The sequence below is a fragment of the Brachionichthys hirsutus genome, chromosome 7, assembly GCF_040956055.1.
Source record: "Brachionichthys hirsutus isolate HB-005 chromosome 7, CSIRO-AGI_Bhir_v1, whole genome shotgun sequence".
NCBI lineage: Eukaryota > Metazoa > Chordata > Actinopteri > Lophiiformes > Brachionichthyidae > Brachionichthys > Brachionichthys hirsutus.
Genome location: NC_090903.1, coordinates 5,542,420 through 5,559,063, shown reverse-complemented (window position 1 = coordinate 5,559,063; position 16,644 = coordinate 5,542,420). Strand labels below are relative to the sequence as shown.

The window sequence follows — 16,644 nt, the reverse complement described above, 5'->3', positions numbered from 1 at the left end:
AGCTCACTTGTGGGAAAGCTGTCTGTCAGATACAGCTAAACAGGCTGACCCTGAAAGATGCAAAAAGCTTGACAGATTGTTACTGGTTGGGGAAAGGCCAGTCTGGCAGGTCAAGGCTCCATACAGGAAATGTCAAAGAAGTGCCACTAATCACCACCAATCAGCTTTTAGAGGTGCCCACATGAATATTTGTCTTCCTCTATGCCAAAAGTGTTATGATTGTTTCAGACATCAGAGCTACAGCATACACTGCTCCAACACCACTGACATTACATACAATCCTCTTCCTGTCTCCTTGTTCATGCATGCTTTCCTGACGCATAGGGGTTGGCAGCATTATGGCGAGGCAGCACCAAGTCTCCAACGCCTAACAGTGTAACAGTGGTTCAGTAGGCTCAGACCTGCCAGCATTGGTCACATTTTCTCATAACTTTATTTAAACATAAGATTGTTTTTATAAAGTGAATGGATGGATGGATGGAAGGATGAATGGCCCATTACAAGGGCCTGCAAAACAAAGAAAACACAATAAGTATGTGTAGGTTCAAGGGAAATCAAGACAAGCAAAGAAAGAATCAACTGGACTGCCGGGAACCTGAATCAAGTCCAGTCCTTTTTCGCTCTTGCTGATACTCAATTAGAGTAATGCATCTTTGTACAGTACAGTATACAGCAGTAATAGAAAACAAAATAGTCAAACTAATCTGCCCAGTACTAGATGGCTGTTACACAAAGTTATTCTGCCTGGTTTATTGGCTGCTTCATGGGTTAGCTTGATGGAAATGTTTCTAACATCTTCCATTGACCTGCACAGAATACTCAAATCACTTTCATCAATGTTAGATATGGATGGAGCCCCCCTGTGTTAGAAAACTGCTCTCATTTCACTGCAGAATAAAACCAACAGAACCCGTAGTTCACCAGTTCAGCAAGCACTCACAAGGACTGCACATCACAGAACCAGACTTGATCTCGTATGCAACCACAGTGTACATTTTGTAAATACGTTTTCTTATGACTGGTGCATTGGGATGCCAACCTTGTCTGAAGCATTTATGAGCGTGTGGCTAAGCGTCCTGAACCTCCTGTGATGGCCTTGTGGCAGACTTGCTGTGATTGGTGAGACTACGGGATGCCCGGCTAAGAACTGTCCCTGTCTGTCAGATCTCATCACTCCATCTTGTATTGCTGGGGGGCAGTGGGATCAAAACTGGCCACTGAGTCAACCGACAAGACAACCCGTTATCCCAGAACCTCAGACTGATGCGCGCGCACACACACACCCACACACACACTAATAAAGCCAAGCAGAGAAAATGCCATTGGAGCACACAGTTACATGAACACAGCTACCAAATGCACACAAATGGGGGGAAAAAAAGATAAATGGACCGACCAACTACGATCTAACCCCAAAAATAGGCATGATAAAGCCGTGCATGACACAAATATCCTCTGACATTTGGGTTGGGAATGATTTCAGTTGTCTAAAAGCTCAACAACTGACCCAGAAATGCTGGTGCACAGCAGGGGGCTTCGTGTGGGGAGGTCGTGTGAGATGCAATGTAGAATAGAAAGATATTCACACATTATTGCCTACTTCACAAGCCCAGTGATTGTGTTGTTAGTTTAATGGATGATCCTTACAATGGCGAGCAAGTCGTTGTGTTAGGGTTAGGGTCACATTACTGTGTGGTTGAAATATACTGTAATAAGAAGCAGGATATGCTATGGGCTTGAGAATTATCACTCTTGTCCTCTGACTGAAGTGAAAAGCCACCTCTGTTTCCTCCGAGAGGGAATGTAAGAGCTAGACAACAAATCAGAGGAAGAAGGAGGCCGTTGAGGTAGAACACAGAGGAAAACAAGCAACTGTAATGCACTTACATCAGCAACCCTGAGGGAAGGAGAGGATTCAGCTACATTAGCATATATATTTATTTTCTGTTATGTTTCTCAGAAGTCAAATTTGCAGACTACATGCTTGTGTTAATAAAGAATAAATGTGCAGGCGCACATGTGTATATGATGTTGTTGAAAATAATCAGATTGGATAATAAAAACCATGATCATTTGAAACGCTTTGTACTTGACAAGACTGTAAGCCAAAGTATAAAAGCATTCAGGTTCCCTAGCCTCTGCTGCCCCAGAGGCTTGGCGATTGCCCTGAGGTTTTGAACTGCTCCTGGCAGAACGAGCATTCAAACTGATAAGGCTCCAGAGTTTCTCAGTGCCGTGGTTCAATATATGATAGCAGAGATTCTAGCAGAGGAAAGTCCTCCACCTTAAATGAACCCCCAGGAGCAAAAAGCAGATACACTTTGAATTCCATTTTACAAACCCTCTTTAAATGTAAGACATGTTGCATCATCCCTCTGCTTTGCTGAAAAGCATAGTCATGGAGTTGAAGGGGTGTTATTGATTGTTACACCTTAAAGCGTTCAGCCCAGGTAGTAACACAGCTGGGCTGGGCAATTCCTGATTTCGTTTTCTGCTTGCAATTAAACTCAGGATCATCTCCATATGTTGCCAAGAACAACGGGTTTATGTTTCATGATTTTCAATATACATACCTTGCATTCAATTACCTGATACAGGTTTACACGAGGGAAAAAGTCTCCCTTGTTAAAGCCCGGTTTGTGTCATCGGTAACGTCACGAGACATAAAACTGACTCTCAGGCTCATTTGTGGTTCCATAGTTTGACTGGGCCATAAATTTGTAGCAAAATGACCTATTTTCCACTATTACCGGTATGTTTTTTCTGTTGTTGAACACTGAGCATATAAAGCAGGTCGTGCAACGTTTCATATACAGTATTTGACATGTAGTAATTCATCGCCTCTGTAATGTTGTGCCTATAGGTGCTTAAATTTATTGATGTCTGCATGGTTGGATTTTCTGCTGATGCTATCTTGACCTTTACCGCTTCATCATATTGCACTTTGTGGTGACTTTTAAAGTAATTATATAAATTTATGGTATTGACCTGTGGTGCTGCTACCATGTTCAAAACAGTGCTTGCAGTGCGCATGTTTTTGACTTTCATTTTCTTCTCTGAATCCAGCAAACATTCATTTTTGGTAGCGCACAGAGGGGCTCATTGGATTACTATATTCCACATGCACATCACAATCACAAAACCTTTTTCCTCACAAATTCACTGATCTCGCTCTATGAATTGGAAAAAAAACCCCACAACTTTGATTTGCTGTTATTGTTCCTCGTGTATTTGTATTTGTAAAGGGAGAAAAAATTAAGGGCACCTCTTCTCTTGGGCAGCTGTGGCCGATGGGCTGTTTTCAAGAGCCGGAGAAGCCACTGTTTCTATCGGCACCACCATCTGGAGTGCTGCATGAAATCAGAGCTGTGTAATGCTGTCTGATGGTCTATTTGACACAATGCTGATCGTTTTTGGAGTAATTATACAGTTTTTATGTACTGTCAAGTAAAATAAAATCAAGTGCAAGAACACCAAGTTGCTTAACTTCCTCTGTATTACACGGGCACTTTCTGAAAGTTATGCATTACACCTATACAAACTCTAGAGTAGTTCCCAGGCGTCAGGTTGGTAGAACATTGTAACCGTGAGCGCTAGAAGAAAAACATCTGTTTCAGGAACTGAGTCTCTGTGTGGTCCTGTGAACTCCACAAAGCATTCCAAACTCCTCATCCAGACGCAGGACTCTCCATCCAGTTTGATATGCTGATAAGTGTGCCGTATGAAGTCGGGCCATTTCCCTCACCCGCAATGCAGTGCAGAGATCAAGCGATGCCGTCAACTACCTAATGACATGACGGCCGTGGGCGATGGCCAGCGGCTTGATTTATACATGAGGACAGAGATGAATGATTCATAGGTTAAAAGAGGGATAGCAGGACACGTGGTGTCTATATGCCCCGTTCAGTTGCTCTCATTCATAGATAGGCACTTCTCCAGAATTCCCTTGGAGCACTTTCCGATGTGTCGCAAGCACAGCATTACAACTGACAAGTTCTGCTACCTCTTGTCTCTTATCATTTTTCTCCCCTCTTTCATCTCCACATTTTAATAGCTCTTTTAAACAAAACTATCCCTCTTTCCCTGTTGACTCCCTAAGCATTTCCCCTTCCCTTCCCATTATATTGCAATGGTAATCCTAAGCATGGAGCCCACTGTTGTAAGTTAAATGAATGGCCCAATCATTGTGTATCAATTAGTCCATCCATCATTGCTGATTGGATGGGGAGGGGGGGGGGGGAATGTTCATTGTGCCTATAACTGGCAGCAGCAGGAAGCCAGAGAACGCATTACAGAGGGCTTTCATGGTATTCATGCTGCAATTTTCATCACGAAGGACTTTCAACGGAAACAAGACCGCAAGGGCTTTTTTGAAATGCTCCTCTTAGACAGGATGTTTGACTTTATTTGTACTGTAATACATGCTACTGTGTGACTGTACTTGTACTCTAGCATTCTATCTAATAAATATATTCATCATCATCATCACAATTTGGGTATCACAGACCAGTCCACGCAATGACCTTGTAGCGCTAATTCCACCAGAATATCCTCTAAATTACATCATCGATGTAGCAACTGGGCGAATGATCATACAGATGTTACCGATCACATTGTTTGTTGTTGCAACCATTGAGTACAGAATTTGTTCGGTGAATACAAGCTTCAGTGCACATCATGTGGTTTGCACATCTAAAGAAGGAAATGGAAAGGAGGTAATCAGGGTTGAAACGATTCCTTGAATAATTTAACTACCTTGATTACAAAAAAAAAATATTCGTTTACGCGTAAACCCAGAAAGCAGCATTCTCTGTGGTACAACAATGAATGCATGGGCTGGACTGCAAAGTTAGGAAGAGATGGAAGGTTTTAAAAGTGTAGGATGACTAGAATAACTTTGTGACGCTACCTGGCAAGCATCATGTGATCCTCTTAGCCAGGTTAACAAACCTGTTTATATATTACTCTTGCTCCTTCTTTCTCTTTTGGCGCTTCCCGTCCAGGGTCGCCATAGAAAACCAACCTTCTCCACTTCACCCTGCCCTTTGCATCCTCCTCCCCAACACCACTATATATATATATATATATATATATGGCTAAGCAACCAGTACGTCTACATTTACTAATACATTTCAAAAATAATCCATTACTGTAATCTGTACTCCGATGCACTAAGTGGTTTATTCTTGAGATGTGCAACATTTTTTAAATGCAAAATGGTTCCTTCTTATGCAACAATGATATAAAGTCAATTATTTTTTTTCACATTCCACAAATTAATTAATAGAACGGGAATCAGCGCCAAGCCCTCTGCTCAATGGAACCAACTGAAAGGAGAAGTAGATTATATAAACTCTTTAAATTGCACAAAGATACAGAATACAAATGATTCCATGCTGTGAGTTCCCCTGTAAATAGCTTCTAACAGCAGGACTTACCCCAGAGAGGAAGAAATGCACACGCTCTTATCAGTGCTGTCTCAAACCCACTTTCAATGGTATTAGAGCACAAATACAAGGTGGATCTAGATCGCTGTGTAACTAACAGCTTACAAAATACGAGGAGATAAGTAAATCTCAAGGGTATCGTGCTGACTGAGAAATCTTTGCATTCAATTTATCATTTAGATTATTTAGGTTAATCCTCTGGGAAATACACTATATCTGTCATAAGTTATGCTAATGGCGGTTGCTAACATCTGTGAACCGAGGGCCATCAGTCAAGCACAGCGGAAAATGTATGAGAATAATGTGTAATCTCTGAGTGATTAATCATTCAGGGGAGTTGTGTGGTTTCCAGAGACCTAAACTGGTTAGCAACAGGGACTTAAGGTCATCTCACACTATCTCAAACCGTCACACTATTCTGTGTCTCCCCCTGCATGGAGCTCCCCACCTATCGCCGCAATAAACAAGCTGTGGGTAGGACCCAGACAGAGGATAATGGTCCACCTGGAGGTGACAGGCAAAGAACACAGAGCTCTTTGCATAACGAATAGAGTTGGAGATTAGCCCATTGAAGCACTCAGGAATCTTGATATAAGATTACCCAAACAAATCGGAGACTGGGCACGCATCTTTCTGCAGACTGTACTCTGTCGCAAGAGTCAAACCTCCAGTTATCATGCAGTTCGGCTGCGGCTCCGAAGCCGATGCTGTCATCCGTGGTTCGATAATTGTATTACAGATTATCTTCCAGGGTAGAGTGAGGATACTGCGTTCCATCTGTTAATTAGATTATTAATTTGCAGGTCTGACAAGCACACAACTACCTCAGCAGAGTCGCTTCACATTTCCTCGCCGTGTCATTGAATTCAATGACATCTCCAGTTACAGACGAGGGCGAAGAACCAGACAGGCACCGTCACAGCAAGACATGAGCGCAGCAAACATAATTAATGTCAATTATTAGAAGGCGTTGGCACTTGCTCTTACTCACACCACTGTTTAGGAAACTAAACAGGAGAGCTGGGGCCTTACAGCATCTCAGCCTATGCTATGTAAGCAGTACAAAGACTGGCAAGTTCAAATTCTAGATGTTAGAAGCCTGTGGCCAGCCAGCAATGCGTGAGCCCCGCTGCTCGACTAGAACAGAAACAGGAGGCCCAAACTGTAAAGAAAAATTTGATTTGGTGGTCTAGTTAAATAGGAAATGTTTCTGAGCCAATTCCCTTCCTGGAAGGGGACATCAAAAGAAACAAGCTCCCTTCGCAGTGACTTTACTGGGCTTTGTGTTATTACATGGCTCAGTGTGTGCTTGCATCCGTGTTTGTGTCTGCCTGTGCCAATGAGTGTGTGGAAAACGGACATATGTGTGTGTGGGCAAAGGACAGATAGACAGCATGATGTTTACATTAGGTCTGTCCTATTGGGACTGTGCCAGCGTGCCAACACACTGTGACATACTTGCATCACATAAGCAACCTGTTACCATTCATAATTACTCTCTATTCACAAAGGGCTCATTTAGCATGCCATTATCAGAGATCATTGTTTTTTTTTCATTTTATGTATGTACGGAGTCCCAGTGAGACCAACGTGTCTACCGGAGATAGTGCTATTTTGGTTAACCCCATTGTGTACACAATGCTGAAGACGTACAACCCAGAGAGAAAAGCCATCAGTGATTTCTAACGGTTTAATAGAGCATCAGAGTATAAGAATATTTTCATCTCATAACTAATGGTAGGAATATAATTATGTGTTTTTGGGGATGGGACAAATCTCTCTATTTACACTGCTCTGGCTGCAAGCCAAAAAAACACTCACCAGCGCGAGGATTTCCTTTGAAAATATATCACACGTGAATTAAGATCTACAATTTCTCACCATTTGAGAAAGTAAACAAATGCGTGTCCAAGGACAGAGATACCCTGCTACTGGAAGAATGCAATTTATTGCTGTGGCTAGAACATCCTCGCTATCAAAGGGAATGTGAGCAAACTGACATAAAAATTATTTATACAAAATTAAAAAAAAAAAAATAATTTGGTGAATTGATTAAGACAGGCATTCCCTTTAGTGCTCCTTCAATCTATGTGTTATATTTCACTGAATCCTGTTTTGGCTGGAGATACAGACAGACATGTGCTGTAAGTGCAGGGTGTATGGGATGCATTGGACAAGGGTAATAATATGGACCCACTCTGGCAGTGCTATACAAAATTATGACAAACAATTTCATGGAAAATGACAAACATTTGGAGTTGTGGTTTCTTAAAGGGAAGGATGTGGGGCTTTATGAATGCATGATTTGAACATAAAACATCTCTTTTTGTAGGTTGATGGACATTATTGGGGGTTGGCTCGACAAAAGAAAGAATTGGAAGATGTCCATCTGGAAATTTTGATGAGCATATTCACTAGTTTCCTGTCTTTTGAAGAAGAATAAAGAGAGGTGAAAGACACTTGTGCATATGTGGGGATCACCAAAAAAATGCTGAAATTATGCAACAGTTCGAAAAGTGCGCAGGTGATAAAGCAACTTTTAAGATCCCATCCCGTTTCCACATACTGGCAGGAAGCTCAACACCACAGCTGTGGGAACTAAACATGGCTCAGGTGTGTTAGACCAACATGATGGATCATCCTGTTGTGAGCCTGCCCCTCTGCAGAGCCCTGAAAGGACAGCTGGAAGATAAGGCCGGCCTTATATGAGAGCACATCTCCACTTCACATCGATCCTGCCCAAGACGACGGCAGGAGGTCTTCACATGCCAAATGATAGAGGTAGAGGGAGGACCAGGGTGAGAAAAGGAGAACAGTTTTGCAGGTTTTAGCAGCCGCCACCTAGTGATAAAGACACTGGAAGATAAAAGCCATTTTGGCCTCATCCAGATAGAGGACAAAACGGCGTTGAGCTTTGTTTGAGCAGAAAAAAATAATTTTTAACTCGGGCAGATAGTAGTAATATTCCCCTGGTTTTAATCAGTTACTTTTTCAACATGGCCTCAAGCAGAAAAACAAGTTTGCACGAGAATGAGGATAACCTGTGGTCAAAAAATATGTCTTCGGATTTTACAGTTAATTAACCTTGTATCGTCTTTTGAAGTTTAAAGAGCACCAGGTCACAATCAGCTGAGATGTCGTTTCCCAAAGGATGACATTAATTGATGCCTAAAATCCCACCAGTGACAACAGCCACACTTTTACCTTCAATTTTGTTCATGCGGTATTGAAATAGAACAACCCGTAATAACCCAACACCTGTTATTAGGTGTAGAAGAACTGGATCGATCAGCACGCTGAGATTCCCAGAACAGTGGAAAAAGGTAATTGGCTCCAAAATAACAATAATGAAAACATAACAGCAAAGAAAATTGCTTCTATAGTTTATCTGTATGCGTGAATAAATTGTGAGAGTCAACTGCGGCAGAGACAGACACCAATCAGGAGGACGGCAGGCTCTGCTTTACGCGGTTCAGCTTTGTTATGGAGACGGATGTTACTGACCTCTGAGCTCAATCACAGTTCTTCGGTTTTTGCTCTGAGGGTCTCTCCACATCAGCGAAACAGATTGTTATGATGCACTGGCACACAACAACGTCTGGGAAGTCTGCATCTTAAGCATGTATCAGACAACCCGAGGGCCGCTCCAGGCCGCATGGGTAGGTGTGAATAAGATTCTGTGTTCAATGTAATGGAAACCATGTTCACTGAGCTGCAGCACTGATGATGATTCATGCATCCCTTATATCAGATGAAGAAAATGTGACTTCATGCCAGGTGCTCAAATTCTAATCAATATACTGTGTGTATATATATATATATATATATATATATATATATATATTTACAAACAGGAACCATTCTGCAATATTTATAAATCTGCATAAATCTGCAGTTTGTTGCTGAAGTCATTAAGAAATGTTCTGCCTAGAAGGACTTTGGAATCACCGGTAGTAGGAAATAAAATGATAAATTCAATGATTTTTTATTTTTTATTTTAACAAGCCACCAACATTATTTTAATTTGCCGGTGAGTGGAAGAGGATATCTGGTCACTCATGTCTGGTTATCAGGAATGTCATTACAGTCTTGAGTTATACCTTAAGAGAAATATCCGGATCCACCATTATAGAAAAGGATGTTGTTAATACCACAAACCACTGATGATAAAGACATGATTCAATAGGAAGAAGTATTATTTGATATTAATTAATCTGGCATAAAGCAGACTGTAGCTAATTGATGTCGTCATGGTGACACAACCATACTGTGGCACATGACCTGGATGTGATGATACAACTGATTTTTATTTATTTATTTATTTTGTAGAATTACTCACAAACTCATGGGTAGAGTCTTTAATTCTCTCAGGGATCTGCCGACAACCGTTTTTGTTTTGAAATAGCCTGGAAACTATTTTAAAATGTTTTGTGTATTTAATGGTGCTGGTGGAAGTATTGGCTCTCTGAATGCTTCCAAGTTCAGTTCTGATGATATGAACACAACAGCAGCTACACTGAACACACCAGCGTGCTGAAGAACTGAACAGGCTTCCTCTGCACATCGGCAAAGTGTTCTCTATTCGTACCATTAGACAGCAGTCTCTTTAAACATTAACACTTTTACAGATCGACACTGTAGCTCATGAATTACATTAGGCATGTAAAAGCATGTAAAAGCATTGACTGTCCTTTTGACGGTTGTCAGGAAACTCTGACCAGTAAAACCAGCAACGATAAACAGATAGCGATCAGTGTCGTTATTACAATTCCAACAGGTGATCAGAAAGTCCCTTTCAAAAAACCAAACCACCGCTCCATGTCTAACTGGGTAGATTTTACCCAAAACTTATCTCACTGTGACGAAGATGATTATTTCAATCACGTCATGGTAAAAGTAAAAAGAAGAGACAAAATAATAAAACTAAACAGTGGGTTCCCAGCCCATTATTGGCTCACCATGCTCGACTACATCAGATTTCCATTGCTTTGATGATAATGTTCTTCGGCAGGTAGCTAAAGTAATGACCGTCTCTCAGTGTGGTACAGTAGACAGAGCGCTGCTCCACACTCTAATGTTCTGGTCTTACAGTCAGCATCATTTAATGAAGACATTCGAGGGAAGCAGACTCTTAGATCTACTGCGAAGCACGAGGATGAAATACAGAATATAGACGAGCCAATGTGCGCGATCTGGGGAGTGGAGCTGCAACTGCTTTCACACATGAGAAGCAAATGACCATAATATGTAATGAAAAACTAAAGGTTTACTCACCTCCTCCCCCTCCGAGAAGACTGGAGTTTGCTGAAAAGAAGAAAATATGGGTGAGAATATTTGCAAGAAATACAAGTCAGCAATATCTGGAAATTAAATCATTTATAGGAACACTTATGTCATCTCAACTCGTTCATATCATTTCATTAACAGAAGTAATGTTGAAAACAGAACTGACACTGAGGACAGAACAGAATGATGAAAATGTGGTAATTTCTCATCACCTTTCCAAGGAATAAAAGGAAAATAATATAATTCATGGGAGATTCAAACAGCAACACTGTCATCCAAAAATAGCAAGTAACAAAATGCCATCAAATATTTTGTTTCTCTCATCTCCAAAAGGCCAAAGCAGTTACTGTGTGTGACTTTTACTTTGAACATTAAATTAGCACGTTGGCAACAAACATGTGATCCATGCCGTCGCTGCTTTCGATATACAGTATGTGGCAGATTTCTCTCTTGGCAAGATCAGAGACATCTAACTTTTCACTACAACTCTGTGGGGTCTGGATGTTTCTTCAGAAACATGTGACACTCTGAGCTGAGGGGTTCTCTAGCAGAGGACTTTACATTGACCACGTTAGTCTCACTAGACAGTAGATATGTAGAACAGCGTAGCTCATTGTCACGCTGCTTTTAAACAGCTCAGTTCACCAGCTCTTTGTCTGACTGAACCCTGTTGTTCGTGTGCATCTCCAACACAAACCGTCGCTCGCCGCTTCAAACGAAGGTAAGGTCAGGGAGCTGTCTAAGCGAGACGGCATCATTAAAAATGAACACATTTTCATTTTTTTTTTGCTCTCTGTCAGTGAGAGACATCTGTTCCACATCAGAGGAGAAAGATTAGAGGGGGACTTAAAGTACATCTGTTAATTTGGGTGATACTGAAAGTAGGTAGCCCAAGTGTTTGAAGTGTTAGTTCATACAGCGGGCATTGGAAGGATCATACATTGAAACATGTCTTTAATGATCTTCAGTTCCGGTTACAGCACCGCTATCCTTAGCAGTGAACAGTACGCTGTTAAAAGCTTATTATTTCTGAAAAGCTTTTTTTTTTTTGGTGCACGAGCAACAGATAATGAACATGTGGTATCAGGGGGAGCTCTACGGTTGCAGCATAGTCCCATGGATGTTGTTGTTTTTTTTTTGCTCGATTATGAGTAAAAGGGGACCTCTGGAGTTCACTCAGCTTCCACACCTTTCTCTGGCACCATTATGGCTTTGCATTGTTCTCATTTGAGCAACATACAGATATGAGCGGGGACAGGGACAAAGAAAGCTCTCAAATGCACACAAAAATATTCCATCAATAGGCTTTTGTCTTGTGTGAGTGCACACAGAATGGGGATAGCAGACACGCAAGGAACAGCAACTCAAACAGGGATGTGCTGACAATCCACTGTCATGTTTACAATAGCACCTCTCCAGGTTTTTCTGTGATGAAAAAGATGCTTGTGCTCTCCCAGCCTTTGTTTCGCTCGGGAATCTGTCAGCTATCAACAGCACGCACACAACTCCAAAGTGCATTTCCAGAACAGGAAAGGATCTGCACACATTTCTAGGAGAATGGATCCACGTATGTTTAAAGAGGTAAAAGCATTAGTAGCCAGAGATGCATCCGATTTTGGAATGCATCGCCTGGAGAGATGCTGGAGGCCTGGCAGTGCATTGTGAGTTATTAAGATTATCATCTATCTGTCAACATTAAAATTAAATCATCAGTACAATGGAAGTAATAGTTTCAGTGCTGGTTGAAAGCAAGCTAATGATATACTAGATTCCATCATTGTCTGGCCTCCTGGGGAGTTTTCCTATTCCTGAGGTATTAAAGCACTGGGGTTTAATTACCTGACATTATGGAAATGCATTACCTGAGGGGGGTTTGCTTCATTTACTCCACACCTAATCAGAGATTGGAGATGTGGCTGCTAATCAGTGTGACACAACTTTCCTGCGTGCGTGTGCCGAGAGGTAGAGGTTGGGTAGAGTATTGGTAAACAGGGTTGTGTAAGGGTACAGACGTTGGATATTGTCTAACCACGTGTGAGTTGATGTGATCACAGCAGTAGCCCACTGGAAGATGACTGTTTGACAGCAATCTCCTCCCTTGAACACGATGGAACATGACTTGGCAGTTTGTGTAAAAGCACACTGCGCTACTTGAGCATGGTAGCCAGCAGCACCACGCTCAGACCACAGCAATATCAAGGGAGGCATTAAAGACCCAAAGTGGATAGGGACTTACTTACAGTCGAGCATGAGATAAATAAGAAACAGCTGGGCGACGCTAAACCTGCAGCACAGCACCCCGACTCTTCTGGCACAGGCTGTGAGCTTGTCCATTTTTCAGTATGACTTGGCTGAGAAGTACTTCAATTATCCTGAGTGAAAATCAAAGCAGGAATCCATATTTGGCCACATCCACCACATAATGCATATTTCATGGTGTTTATTAATTCTAATCTACCCCCCCCTTGTTGTTTGTGTCTGCCCTGGACTCAAACTGTCTGTCTTCTAATAGTCAACGCATTTCTGCCTTTAAGGGGACGTATAGGGAAACCAGCTAACGGTCTCCTCATGGGAATGTAGTCTGTTTGTCTTTCAGTGGGTGAGTTCATACATTTATTTTATGGCTTTTGATGAAGCTGTCCTATTCAGTGTCCCCTAGTGAATTTCAAACATCAATTTTCTTCAACGACAGACTGACACCTTTAATTTCGAGAACAACTCCTGGAATCCATCACATTAGGTGACATACTGTCGTGATCTTTGGGCTTTACTATTTCAGAGAACCTGAGTATTTCTTCTTGTAAGCCTCGACAGTTTGCAGTGACCCAGTTAATGAGAGTGAAACGTGAAGCCAAACAAGCAGTCCACGATGTGGAATTTGTCAGGACTGCTGCTGAGAGTCATCCCAGTAGTAACCACAACATGGGTCATAAATCTCCGTGGAAGGACCCCCCCCCCCCCCCCAGACTGCCTGGAGATGGCGGGTTATTAGGAGCCGCTGGTCCGCAGCATTAGGCTAGCCAATCAAACACGTGTCTAAGCTGTCACTGTGGGAGCAACCACTTCCTGTATGCCCTTTGAACTTTGAACTTCTAACAACAACCTTGTTTATCCATCAGCCAATGACAATGCAGCAAGGCTGCCGCTGTGTATTTTCACCGGCAAGTATATATTGATGACGGAACCCCAGCCGGAGACATAGATCGTGACAGAGCATCAAGAAGCCTGCACAGACACAAACATCCTGAAAAGGAATGGTGAATCCACCCTCTATTCTCCCTCTATCCATATATTTGCAGAGCATTCATAAAAAATGGTTTGTGTGCACTTTGTTGTGTAAGTGCAGAGGGCAGCGAGGCGTGGATCTGGTGTGTGCGGTGTGTCATCTACAGGGCCCTAGATCACACAGTTAAATGGGAAGTGCTAGTGCGTATCCACAAACCCCGAAGGCAGTAAACAGATCCTCCGACTCAGACACCTTGACTGACCTCTTTCAATATGCTCCTTCAAATTAACTGCTTATCCTGAGCAGCCCCATGAACACCCCCCTCTATAAACTTTGAGGCTAACAGCATTCTTTGCTGCTATTCTGTAATGAAAGGTGTAGGACACAAGCTATTCAAAATACATGGGTCATGTTACATATTCTAGCTGATCCAAATGGACAAGTTAATAAAAACAAAAGAATATATTATTTTTGTTTTTCCAATCAGGCTAATATTTGCAGGACAACACTACATACCTATGTCCCTGTGAAAAGGCAGTTCCTGGCATGTTAGTGTGTGTGTGTGTGTGTGTGTGTGGGGGGGGGGGGGGGGGGGGGGGTCGGAAAGTATAGAATAACTGACTCAAACTAACAGTGACAGACGTGCTATTTTTCCATGCTCCATAGCGACCCTATGCGCATCATATGAACAGATTTCAACATCACTCACTAATTCTTTTCAAGTGTTTTTCACCTCTCCACAAGAGAGCAATTCCGTTTTTAGCTAATGTGATTCCAAACACAATGTGTCCCAGATAAAAGCACCAACTAGGCAGACAGAGCTGCTATCACATCTCCCCCCCCCCATTCTTCTGCTTTAATTAGAAATTCTATTCAGATAATTTGACAGGCAGAAACTAGCATCTACTACACAGCAACCTGCAAATTACATCTTAAAATTAGGAAGCAGTTCAGAGAAACAACAAATAGGTGATTATTTGTAGGCTTTGTGGACACTTAGACGGTCTTCTGATGCACTTCCTCTCATGTCTAGCGTGTCAGCTCTGATATGTCGATGTTCAAAAAGTCAGTGGAGTGAAGGACTTTGGCAAATTATTTTTGAGTGGAATAATGTGCTGCTCCACACAGATGCTTTTCCACTTCAGCAGTCTCCCTAACAGGCACTGATACTCTACGTGTCGACACACACACACACACACACATAGAGACAAAGACCCACAAGCACACAACTCGTAATATTCCAACTCGGATTTAATATCTGTAGTGATCCCTGGCTTGTCTGTGGAGGTCTGCGTTTAATTGGGGTGATTAAAATCCTTTTTTATTATTATTATTTCAGCTGCTTACATTTGCACAAATCGAAATGCAGATCAAGTTAGGCTCATGCGTTGCGTTGGACTAAAATCCTTCAATGTTAAAATTATGAAACATGGGTAGGACTCTTGCCAAGATATATCCAATAATAACAAGTTAATATCAGCTATGTTATGTCAAGTTATGGCAGCATTTACTCCTGACACGTGAAAGTGAATGAAATAGCAACAAGTAGGTTACACTGGCGAGAACAGATACACTGTAATACACATGAAAAACACCAATGTAAAGTTTCTACACAACAATTTAGATAATGTAGCCGGAATAAAACTGAAGTGGCATTTTGACGCAGGTAAGAGCGTGAGCTTGCAAAAGAAGAGCCGTTCTTGGCCTGAGGCAGCTTCTGCTCTGTCAGCTGAATAGTTTGGTTTAATCGCATAAAACTGCATGGGCTCATTAGGATCTATGTTAATTAATTGATATCAAAGAGTTGCAAGTTGTATCAGTCCCTGCTGTGAGACACTGCAACTGTTATATAAGACATTTATTTCAATTTAATACTGTCATTGTTTTACTTCCTCGGTAATATGTTTTTTCAGGCTTGTCAGGGTTCGCTGCATATGTTAAAAAAAATAAAAATCAAGGTGACCTTATTTGGGCCTTGTTTACTGTTCAATGGGTTGACATATGAAAATGATTTGATGCAGGTAACATAAATCAAGTCTCATTTCTCATGTGTATTAATAGCTGCTCTGCATTCAGCTCACATAAACTTCGGTTAAGTTACACGATGACTTGAACTTTCAGCGGCGTATTTTCAGTTCTAACGTGTAGTTAGTAGATGCGAGTGCTTCTGGTTCCTTTGCCTGCTGCAAACAATGGTGTGTGTTTGTGTGTGTGTTAACAAAATCCACAATCTGCATTTGTTTTTGTTTTTGTGACAAAAACTAAGAGTTAACTTAAAAATCACTGCTGTAACCCTAACCATAACCCTAAATCTATATGTCAGGCTGGGTTTTTTATTAATTATGATATCAACAGATTGGAGAAAGTTTCTTTAATCTGCTCATATTCTTACTCGCATACCGCTGATGATGGAAATTATGCTGCTTTGTGTCTTATTTTTAGAAGTGCTGCAGCAGTGTTATGATGTCTGAATGCATCAGTATGACAACATGTTGGTGTCACAGTGATTAATCCCTTTCCTTTGCAGCATTGTCACCTTCATAACAAAGCAACAATGCCAGATGCCAAAGCCAGCCCACACATCTATTGTTATAATTACCTGACCTTCAAATCCACATTAATGAGCCCAGGATGATCCCATGCTCTTTCATCATTTGGCTTCCAAGCCCTCTTTTTATCTAACAA

General features: G+C 41.6%; 1 protein-coding gene across 1 annotated transcript in view; it reads right to left on the bottom strand.

The window, feature by feature from the left end:
- macrod2 (mono-ADP ribosylhydrolase 2) overlaps positions 1 to 16,644 on the bottom strand; it is a 351,161-nt gene that overhangs the window by 238,246 nt on the left and 96,271 nt on the right. Inside the window, exon 4 of the mRNA XM_068741582.1 lies at positions 10,722 to 10,751. Coding sequence (XP_068597683.1) covers positions 10,722 to 10,751 — 30 coding nt within the window. The remainder of the gene's footprint in view (positions 1 to 10,721; positions 10,752 to 16,644) is intronic.